This window comes from Octopus bimaculoides, chromosome 9 (genome assembly GCF_046866305.1).
Source record: "Octopus bimaculoides isolate indiv1 chromosome 9, ASM4686630v1, whole genome shotgun sequence".
Lineage (NCBI taxonomy): Eukaryota > Metazoa > Mollusca > Cephalopoda > Octopoda > Octopodidae > Octopus > Octopus bimaculoides.
This window is the reverse complement of record NC_142936.1, coordinates 48,151,483-48,163,982: the sequence shown is the minus strand read 5'-3', so window position 1 is coordinate 48,163,982 and position 12,500 is coordinate 48,151,483. Positions and strand designations below refer to the sequence as shown.

The following is a 12,500-nucleotide window of genomic DNA, read 5'->3' as shown; positions in this document are numbered from 1 at the left end:
AATATCGAAGACTATAAAGAAATACGGATTTTATGGTTGAATACTTAAGCTTGAATTACTATTTATTTATCTATATCCTGTTCAATCCCGAATGAATGTCCAATAATAATCACAATATTTTTGTTGTCCGAAAATAGCCACATTTCACTGCTTGATTTCAATAAATTGTGTAAAGAAAGAAGCTAATGTGGAAATAGCATGGCCTTATTTTTACTGGATGGAGGCGCAATGGCCCAGTGGTTAGGGCAGCGGACTCGCAGTCGTAGGATCGCGGTTTCGATTCCCAGACCGGGCGTTGTGAGTGTTTATTGAGCGAAAACACCTAAAAAGCTCCACGTGGCTCCGGCAGGGGATGGTGGCGAACCCTGCTGTATTCTTTCACCAAAACTTTATCTCACACTTTCTTCCTGTTTCTTTCACCAAAACTTTATCTCACACTTTCTTCCTCACTCTGTGTCATGCTGAATCTCCCCGAGGACTACGTTAAGGGTACACGTGTCTGTGGAGTGCTCAACCACTTGCACGTTAATTTCACGAGCAGGCTGTACCGTTGATCGGATCAACTGAAACCCTCGTCGTCGTAACCGACGGAGTGCCAACCATTTTTACTGGAAAGCCTTTTTCTTTTTTAACTATATATTTAGACGCTATTATTTATAGCTTTCTCTGCTTCGAGTTTCACCGTTCTAAAAGAGAATTATTGCTTTATTTATTATTCTCCATTTTGATTATCTTTGAGGAAAAAAAAGCAAGAAAAAGAAAACTTGTAAAACCGCTCTTAAATTTGACTTTTGTTTTGAATATTCTCGATTACAATCGTAATCATTATTTAAACTCTGTCTTGAGAAAATAGCCATGTATCGATTCTTCATGACTTTATCACATTCTACTTTTGGATATATATATATATATATATATATATATATATATATATATATATATATATATACCAATGAGAGAACTTCTGTTTTGTCATACGGCTTTCTCGGTATCGTTAAAGGTACAACTAATTGTAACTCACGAACGAGTATTCCTTGGTAACATGCATCATGGTTTCGCTAATTGATTCTTGCTACTTATGTAACAACGAGCAGACATAAACCTCCCCACCAGTGCTTCGCAACCGTTTTATTATTTTTTTTTTTTACTCATGGACCCTGTGGTTCGTAAGCAATCATAGATAAAATATTTTTCTGAAAACGTATCACGATTAATAACATTGCTACTATGGGAAATTATTGCTCTGCTTTACGAGTTTTCGCATTACGAGCTGTCTCCAGGAACAAATTAACTCCTATAACAAGTCATTACTCTCTCTCGCTCTCTCTCTCTCTGTATATATATATATATATATATATATATATATATATATATATATATATATATATATATATATATATACAGAAAGAGACAGAGAGAGAGCTAGCTGAGTAGACAGGAGGTACTACGTGAAATGAAATGCATCACTCAAGAAAGCAAAACATCACCCAGACCAGGAATTGAGCTCACATTAAAATCGTGAGCCGAATGCTCTACACACAAAGCCACGCACGTTAACAGCAGGAGAAATACTCACAAATACTCAGAAGACATCTTACAGAGCTGACTTCAAATGTTCATAGAAATATATATTTTGGTCCTAATTAGACAAAAAAATGCTGTCTTTAGATACATTACAAACAGATGTAATCTTACTGTTTGTTCGTACTAAGATCATCCACATTGACACATGTATTATAACACTGTAATGCATAGATGCAATCATATTATTGGTTATGTGTCATTCACAACAGCGATAGTTAACTCTGAGAACATACGACGACAAACAGCGTGAATGAATGTATTCAAATTAGGCATGTAGAGGGAATTGAGAGGTCCGCAACGGGACGCCAGTTACATGTATGTATACACAGTAAAACATCGGCACACGCACGCAATTCAGCACGGGCGCGCACGCGCAAGCACACACACACACAGAAACAAATAATCGTACACACATATGCAATATGTAAACGTAGGAAAAAGTAATATCTACCACGTGTTGATTCCTCGATTAGCATCGTCAGTGGAACACATACACATTAACAGTCATTCCCTGCTTTTCTCTCTCTCTCTCTCTCTATCTATCTATCTATCTATGTATCTATGTGTGTGTGTACACACATACATACATACATACATACATACATACATATATATATATATATATATATATATATATATATATATATATATATATATATATATATATATGGATATGCGTGCATGTGTGTTTGTCTATATGTGGGTGGATGCGAGTGAGAAGGTACGTGAGTAGTGGTTAGGACGTGGCTCTCACGATCGCAAAAGTCCGTGGTTTCGATTCCCAGACAGGCGGTGCGTTGCTCCAATTCGTTCAGTTTATACAAGTAACCATGCGACGACGGAATGACATCACATTCAGCGAGGAATGTTGGCCTGTCCGCGTACCCAGTTGGAGTGACGTCAAAGCTACAAGAAGCGCATTGTGACCAGCGGTGTATAACAGCATCCGACAATCTGGTTGATACAATGATACAGTGACAAGTATGTATGTGTACATGTGTGTGTGTGTGTGTGTGTGTGTGTGTGTGTGTGTGAAAGAGAAAGAAAGAGTGCGAAAAACTGAAAGTGATGCAGATATATTAAGATATATACCCAATCATGAATATATATAATAATTATTTATTAATAAATTGATAGATTATCAATTTATCAATAAATAATTATTAACTTTCCAATCTCCATTTTCTTTTCTTTTAATTGAATATGGATTATATATATATATATATATATATATATATATATATATATTTCGAAACGCCAGTGTTAGAATGGTGGCAGCTGATGAAGGAACTGTTCTCTATGTGGCCTGTTTGTTTTCTGTACTCTGTTTATCATTTTGTCTACGTTTTGTTTGCAACGTCCTGTACCCAGATATGCATCTATATATATACAGGTAGATGTAGGTATGTACATACATGTACGTATATATGCATATACTCATTTATTATATATATATATATATATATATATATATATATATATATATATATATATATATATATATATATATCAGTTGTATACTGTCAACTTAATGTGACAGTCCCAATAAAAGAATCATACTGCTGCTATTTAGCCCTAGGAAGCTGTATATATATATATATATATATATATATATATATATATATATATATATACGCAAATGCGTGTATATGTGTGAGTGTACATGTGAGTGAGTGTGATTGTCTCGGTCACTGTGCGCTGAGTTGAAATCCTGTCCAGGATAAATTTTGCAGCTCAACCTTCTCCGATGACAAATAGCGTACGATCTTAGTGGACTTGTAGCCACTTTCTTCCTACGATCTTTTTCTCTCGGCTACATAGAGGAGGGCCGAGAGATTGACTGGGTATGCTCACGATTATATGGGAACCTATAAGGAGCTATCAAGTTATCCTCACATGTGACTGATGGTCGTAGTTTTAGCTTGAAATACACGTATATAAAACTAAAACTATGTACATATATGTACGTATGTATATCATTATTCAGTTTTACTTCAAGATTTCTTGCCAATAGAGAAAGAACCAGTTTCTAACCTAGATCCAAGGCTTCTTTTAACAGCTTCAACAGGATATTTTTGTATATATGTATACGTACAGAATTGTATGTTTTGTTTTATGTATGCATTTTCATGCATATAGTTGCATGTGTATGTATGTACGTATGTATGTATGTATGTATGTATGTATGTATGTATGTATGTATGTATGTCTGAATGTATGTATGTATGTATGGTTCTCTTCTGTTTGTAATTAATCTAATTCTTCCTCAGAGGAAGGTGTTGGTTTCTAACAAAGGTACAAAGCTCCATCGTTAAAATGTGGATAAGAAGAACAATGTCACATTTTAAACTTGAGAAAAGTCTTGCATAATTTAACTGTTCCACTTACAGATTGTATTTTTAATGTATGAGTTAGTTGTAATGTGTGTGTGTATGAGTTAGTTGTATTGTGTGTGTATGAGTTAGTTGTAATGCGTGTGTATGAGTTAGTTGTAATGTGTGTGTATGAGTTAGTTGTAATGTGTGTAATGTGTGCGTATTTCTAATGTCCTAGTCTATTTGCTAATGTGTAAGATTTATTTTTCTGAAAAGTCAATCTTATCCAGACTGTTGGTTATGCATTACTCACAAAACCAAGCGTACAATTATTAGTGGTGTAAGAGTATATTTGTAATCTGGATATAGAAGCTGCAAGTTTCGAAACAGATGTTCATTGTTAATATTTAGCCGTTTTCTCTTTGAAAGCGATATTCACATTTGCATACATATGTACGAATGTATGTACGTATCAATTCTGTCTCTTTGTCTCTGTCTGTCTGTCTGTCAGTCTCTCTCTCTCTCTCTCTCTCTCTTTCTCTCTCTCTCTCTCTCTCTCTCTCTCTATATATATATATATATATATATATATGCATATGTGTATGGATGTGTATATGTCCGAAGGTGGGCAACGACGAATGATTTAATATGTTATATCCATTGTACTTGCAGTATTGAGTGTTATGATGAAAGCCACGTAACAGACGACAGTTACGTTTTCATCGCCATCATTTACAAGGACAGATAAGAAGCTAGCGATATATGTATCTTTCGAATTGATTGTAGATTGATTAATTTGGAACAGTTTAATCAATATAATCATGTTACCAATTCATAGACAAAATAGAGAAGATTGTCAAACAATACGAACTGAATCCTAACACACTTTGGCGCATTTTGTAAGACGTTTGCGTAACGGATTAAGGAATTCCATTATTTCCGAAGAACTAGCAGCCCCACCTTTAATCATACCAAGTTTGAGATTTCATATAGATCAAAATAATAAGGAATTTCACCGAATTCTTGGCTACTCTGCATAGTATGCCGAATGGATTACTTCAAGATCATTAAAAAATAGACTTTTTATCGACCAAACTTTTCTTACAAAAAATGTAATTAATCTATTAAAAATTACATTAAACAAGTAGGCGTTGTCACTGATTATGATAGTCTATCTTTTCTTGTGACCAAATATTGCGGTGAACATTATCAAAATATTAGGAAACCCGTGACATTGTTTTGAAATTCTTAAATTCTTTTCAAATTCAAAATTCTTGAAGAAAACGAAAAGAACAGATGCTTACTACATCATCGGGAAAAAAAACCCTATGTAGATATAGAAACTGTGAGAACATGGAATGATTCACAAGAATGATTGAGATTGGGTGATAATTTAAGGTCCACTTCCCGTTCATTCATGTTTGATAATAAAACTGTTGAAAATGTTGTTGTTGACACTCCATCGCTTACGACCTCGAGGGTTCCAGTTGACCCGATCTACGGAACAGCCTGCTCGTGAAATTAACGTGCAAGTGGCTGAGCACTCCACAGACACGTGTACCCTTAACGTAGTTCTCGGGGATATTCAGCGTGACACAGTTTGACAAGGCTGGCCCTTTGAATTACAGGCACAACAGAAACAGGAAGTAAGAGTGAGAGAAAGTTGTGGTGAAAGAGTACAGCAGGGTTCGCCACCATCCCCTGTCGGAGCCTCGTGGAGCTTTAGTGTGTTTTCACTCAATAAACACTCACAACGCCCGGTCTGGGAATCGAAACCGCGATCCTATTACCGCGAGTCCGCTAACCACTAGGCCATTGCGCCTCCACTGTTGAAAATAAAAGAAGGTAAAAGCCTACGGTGGAAAATTGCAGTTTCCTCTGTGTTGTGCACTGTGAACCAGCAGTCTCTAACTTGTGAACCTTTAAGTGAATGGATAAGGCCCTAGTGTCAAATTTGGAAAGCTTCCCGTCAATGGTTACATAATATAGTAGGGTTCAAAGATGGCCAACTGGCAAAAACGTTAGCACGCCGGGCGAAATGCTTAGCGGTATTTCGTCTGTCTTTAAGTTCTGAGTTCAAATTCCGCCGAGGTCGACTTTGCCTTTCATCCTTTCGGGGTCGATAAATTAAGTACCAGTTGCGTACTGGCATCGATCTAATCGACTAGCCTTAGAGTGGAAAAGAACATGGTAGGGTTCAAATTTTGGCACATTTGGTGTAGGGGACTAGTCGATCACATCGACCTCCGTGCTCAACTGGTATTTATTTTATCGACCCCTAAAGGATGAAAAGCAAAATTGACCTCAACGGAATTTGAACTCAGAATGTAAAGACGGACGAAATGCCGCTAAAAATTTTGCCCGGCGTGCTGACGATTCCGCCAGCTCACCACCTCCATTTATTACATAATATTCAAAATCTGTAGAGCAGGGTTTAACTCCCTTACTTTAGGAAATCCCCTTTCAAATTGTGCAACGATATAGATAAAATGTCTGCTGAATAGTGTGTGAAAGACAGTTGCATGCATAACAGACTCTCACACGGGTGCTTGACCTAGATGCGTGTACTACGCTTTCGCTAGTTCTTTGTGGTACTTATGTAGTCGTAATCCTTCATAGACATTCTCTCGGTCTTCCAATCATTAATCTACAAGAATATTATGGCTGAGACAGTTGAAGGGAAAGAGATCTGTACCTACAACTAGCTGTAGCCTGGCATTCATGTTAGGTCATGAATAACAAAGAACGTAATTTCCAGGAAGTAATTCAGTTCTTGAGAACGCGACGGACATCCAGTTACTCACGATATACAGTTCAAACAGTAAATATGTCAGCCATGGTTTAAAAATAGAGCGAAATAAATCAAATTTACTTTATTCTCGTTGATTCACTTATGCTTGCCTTCCGGCATATCTAGCCATGCTATACAATCAAGAATGCACATAATTTCCTAGATAAACACGATTTTATATACCCTTTGAACATTTAAATTTGTAAATTTTATGTTTAATAATAACTATAATGTTTGAATATAGTAATTATACTTTTTGTAATTATAATTTTGATTGGTTACATAAGATTACTGTTATCATTAATAACTAATATGAAATATGAAAATTGAAATGTTTAATATTGTAATTGTCTAGAGTAAAAATAGCTTTAATGTTTTTATGTAATCGATAAATGACGATAAAGAATGTATGATGTATGCATAAACACTCATATATAGGTTGTAACAGTTTATTAAATGGATGAAAATGTTTAGAATATGGCTGCTTAACTATAAAATAGTTATGTCTTTTACATCGTATTCTGGAAACACAATAACTATGGCAGCTGATGTTAAATATGTGTCTTAAACTGATTAACAGATTACACCAGGAAGTTTCTTCACCGAAAATTGGATGATGTTCTTTTTCCCTTCCTCTTGTCAACGTGTACAAAAGCATCTACGTATGCATGTACGTGTGCGTACGTATTCATAAACATACATACATACATACATACATACATACATACATACATACCTATCTATCTATCTATCTATCTATCTATATATATATATATATATGTATATATATATATATATATATATATATATATATATATATATATATATATATATATAACATAAATATATAGATATATGCATATATCCATACATATATGTACATACCTACATCTATATGTATACATACTTGCATATATAGGTACAGGACATCAAAAAAAAAAAACCTTAAACACAATGAGAAACGAAAAACGAAAACAGAAAACGAACTTTTTTCGAGCAATGAAAAAAAAAAACAAACAAACAGAGAAACGAGACATGCAACATAAAGAGTATATCCCTTCGTCAGTTGTCCCTGTTCATCTACTCCGCCTTTTGAAGGCAAGGACAATACGCAACTTCGTTGGAACACTCCTTCTATATATATATATATATATATATATATATACGTGCTTTTCTTGGAATTCTTTTTTCTTCGGGCCTTTCTCTCTTCTTTCTGATGAAGAGTCATGGTCAAAACGTTTCTACATCAACTCTTTTTCCCATCTTATACTGAGCGTCAACCTAATATATTTCATGTGTACATCTTTTGAATATTTTTGTTCTGCTACTTTTAATTTTCGATTTGCCTATATATATATATATATATATATATATATATATATATATATATATATATATATATATATATTTATATATATATATATATATATATATATATTTATATATATATATATATATATTTATATATATATATATATATATATATATATATATATATATATATATATATATATATATATATATATATATATATGAATCAATATAGTTTGATTCAAATTCCGTGTTACTTAAAATTTCAAAGCATAAAATTATGCTTATCCTCAGCCATTTGTCCACTCACTTGAGTATATATATATATATATATATATATATATATATATATATATATAATCTATATATATATATATACATTCCGATATCTAATGAAATGGGTTTGCACTACGCACCCACGAAACTTTAAGTTGATTTAAGCTGAGTCAAACTGTTATTGAAAAATATATATTCATGCACATATGTTTGTGGTATTCCTGTTATTTTGTTATTCGTTTACTGGTTTCGGTCACTGGACTAAGACCATGCTGGAGCACAGTTCAAGTTTCTCTTGATATTCTAGTTGGGAGTTTGTCCAACATTCCCTAAATATTTCTGATTTCTTTAACTAGGCAGCTGGGCACTTGAGGACCTCTAAATATCTGAGTGTTACAATAACATGTCCTCGTTCTTGATAGAAAAGGGGTGTATGTGGAAGCCGGTAATATTTGCCAGTTGGTACATTTAAGTTTCTCTTAGCGCCAAAATGTGGGACATGACCTTCAAAATTCTTCCATATCATGGACTACTTAGCTTAATGGTACAGAGTACTCCGCCGGTATCCGAGAGGTACGGATTTCGATTCTTCGTAGCCGCCTGTTCAACTTTTTCGCGCTAGCAGTGCACCAGCAAGGCCACAACCTTTGAGCTGATACGTATAAACGAATATAAACAGCATTCTATCTCTCGGCAATGTTCAAGAGATTAGAGATGTAAACGTTAAGACGTTCCTAGTAACTGAGGTTTTAAAATTAATTCATTTTAATACTATACATTCTCTTTAAGCCTCTTCTTTTTCTCTTTTTAAAAGACCGGATATGTTCGGTGGATCGCTATCCAATGTACTCAAAACTATGGTTTTCCATAAATCCACATAACAAAGATTCTTTTGTGACACGTGTATGCAAGATCCATCCTGGGAAATGCCTACAATCAGAGGTCAGTTTCGTACATTGCCTAGTGAAAGATTCAGCGTTTACTATAACAATTTCTAAGTCCCATATTGCATTAGAGCTTTAAATTGCTTTATTTTATGATGTCAAATAATTCATAGTCTGCCTATACACTTAACACTTATGATTCTGAAATTTCGATGCTTTAAATTTCATATTATTTTCATCTGCCCACTTCACTTCCGACAGATAAGGTGTAGCTCATTTTAAAATGTATAAGCGGTTTCTGCTTCAGTTTTGATTGCTATCGATATTTTTGTGTCGTCGACGTTAACTCGTTAGATTGGGTGTAAATACCTATGATCTTATACCTGAGCAAAAAATCAAAGAGCCGTACTGAGTTTTCGATCCTTAAATGTATATCTTTGTAATTCTATTAAAACTGTCACAAGCAATCATGTGCACGAGGAAGCACTCAAGACATACATGAGAAACAACATTTACTCACCTTTTTTCGAAAGATTTAATTAATAAAGGATCCAAAATATTTTCCTCTGGTTCCCAGGTACTGTGCCTGTAAAAAATGAAAAAAACAAAATATAAGGAAATATGTTTAAACAGACCAAAATTTGAATTTTAGTACACAAAATTTATTCATTAATATTTTAAATACAAATTTTACTTTCTGAGTTTAAATTCTGCCGAGGCTGACTTTGTGTTTTGTCTTCATAGTGTCGATGAAATAAGTACGAGTTGAGTACTAGAGTCAATGTAATCGACTGTCCCCCACCCCCGAAATTTCAAGTCTTGTGTCTATAGTAGAAAGGATTAATATTTTTTAAAATATATTTTACGTTCTGAGTTCAAATTCCACCGAGGCCAATTTTTCCTTCCATCCTTACGGGGTCGATGAAATAATACCAGTAGAGTACTGGTGTTGATGTAATTGACTAGCCCCTTTCCCCAAAATTTCAAGCCTTCTGCCTTCACAAGAAATACAACTTTAAGTACAAATTATAATAAACAAATCACGGGCAAATTTTTTGATCATGTTTGATCGCATAAACTACGAAGCTCCTTCAATTAACATAAGTGGCTGGGTATTCCACAGTCACGCGTACCCTGAATGTAATTCACAGGTGTAGACGACGTGACTCTATGTGACAAAGATGGACCATTAAAATACAATTATAGTCCACCCAAATCGGCTTCCATTCAATTTCCATTTAATGGATTTTACACACAGGATATAGATAAATGGAAGGCTATAGAAAATTATACACTTGCCTAAAATATCGCACTGTGGAATTGAACGTGTTTTGGGATAGTTCCCGTTCGTCAAGTTTCACTCAGAAAACATTAACCAACCCGAAACTATGGTAAAAAGATACTATTGCTTAAGGTGCTGCGCAGAGAGATCGAACCCAAGACCCGATAATTATGTAGCGAAGTTCTTAATCACATAGCTATATCCCTCTTCAGTTGTAACCAATACACTAACGTAAAATCTTGTGTAATACATCGAAGGTGTCAGACGTGAATATTAAATTATAATTCCAAAATTAAGACGTGATTATATGCAATCTAACTGTGATTGATTAAGATAAATTAATTAGTTTTTAGAACCATTTAGTCTCCAAGATTAAAGAGATCAGTTTGAAAAATCCAAAAGTATGACGGTAAAATCTTCATATAGAATATTTCACATAAAAAGCTTTGTGAACGGGCGTGGCCTACTAGTTAGAATATTTGACTCATGATCATAAAGCTATGGGGTCAATTTTTGGACTAAGCAACGCTTTATGTCTTGAAGTAAAATACTTCATTTCTCATTCATCCCGTCTACTCAGATAAAAATGGGTAGCAGTTGGGGTGGTGCAGCCTTCTCTGTCTTCCTGGATATATCATTGTGTCAAAATGACTACATCACTGAAAATAATAACATCTTGGGAGTACAGTTCTCTATTGGAGTAGATGAAGAATTTCCCAATGGATATTGTGCGTCTGTATATAATCTATAGCACCCTTAGTTTTGAATAGATTAGATTAGTTGACTTACATATACGGAAACGTGTGAGAGAAACAATCATCGTATCGGCAAAAGCTTATTATATACGAGCAAGCGAGAAGAGATGAAAAACAGTGATAAGAAGTGTAGCCGCCCCTGGACTTGTGATAAATACATCACATCTTGCAGAGCTCATACACCTTCATAGTTCAAGAACTGGAGACAGCTACTAAATATTTGATGAATCTAAGATTATCTCTTAACCGCAATTATCTGAGAGAAAATGTCAATTGTGCCGCACTAGTAAGTTCTCGGAGATATTCAGCGTGACACAGTGTGACAAGGCTGACCCTTTGAATTACAGGCACAACAGAAACAGGAAGAAAGAGTGAGAGAAAGTTGTGGTGAAAGAGTACAGCAGGGTTCGTTACCATCCCCTGCCGGAGCCTCGTGGAGCTTTAGGTGTTTTCGCTCAATAGATACTTACAACGCCCGGTCTGGGAATCGAAACCGCGATCCTATGACCGTTAGTCCACTGCCCTAACCACTGGGCCATTGCGCCTCTACTGGTGATATCAAAGACGCTTAAAAATAAGAATGTACCTAACGCCTTCAAAAATAAAGAACACTGGTGAAACATTTTAATAAAACATCAAACCTGAACAAGACCGATACACCTGATATTGTTCTATAGAACAGAGAAAAACGTGCATATGCTGTAATAGAGGTCAGCTGACCAATAGATTTGAGGTTCCTTCTAAACTTGTGCGGTGAAGAAAACACCATGGTGAACGTATTTAACTCTTTTCTAAACCCTATAATTTCCCATTGCACTTATTAATTATTAGAAGTGCAATGGGTTATGTAACAACAGATTAGCGTAAAAGTCTTCTACTAGTGTTTATTTTCAAAACAGATAAAAAGCAAACAGACCAGCATCTACTGATTTCAATCGATTAATGGTACAGAGAAGATGTATAAAATATTCCAAGGATTCTTCGTTTGAGCTACTGTGAATGAATATTTTATACACATAACATATAACCATATAACGTATGACATTAAGTAATTACGCACAGTTGTGTACTTCAGATATGCACACCATTTACATGAACGTGAATATATCTACACAGATATTTGTATAAGCTCGTGTGTGTATCTTTAACAACAATAACTCAGGCATTGGCGTATCCCTAAAACTTTGTCACAGTCTTTGTGAACGGTTTGAATCCTTCGAAAAACAAAAATATGACTCAGAGAAAGTCAAAAGTACCTCCATGCATACTTGTATACATATAAATATGCTTACATTCATACAT

General features: G+C 34.7%; 1 protein-coding gene across 1 annotated transcript in view; it reads right to left on the bottom strand.

The window, feature by feature from the left end:
- Window positions 1-12,500, bottom strand: part of LOC106877990 (uncharacterized) — a 180,595-nt gene that overhangs the window by 43,187 nt on the left and 124,908 nt on the right. Inside the window, exon 3 of the mRNA XM_014927064.3 lies at window positions 9,682-9,747. Within this exon, the coding sequence (XP_014782550.1) occupies window positions 9,682-9,747 (66 nt within the window). The remainder of the gene's footprint in view (window positions 1-9,681; window positions 9,748-12,500) is intronic.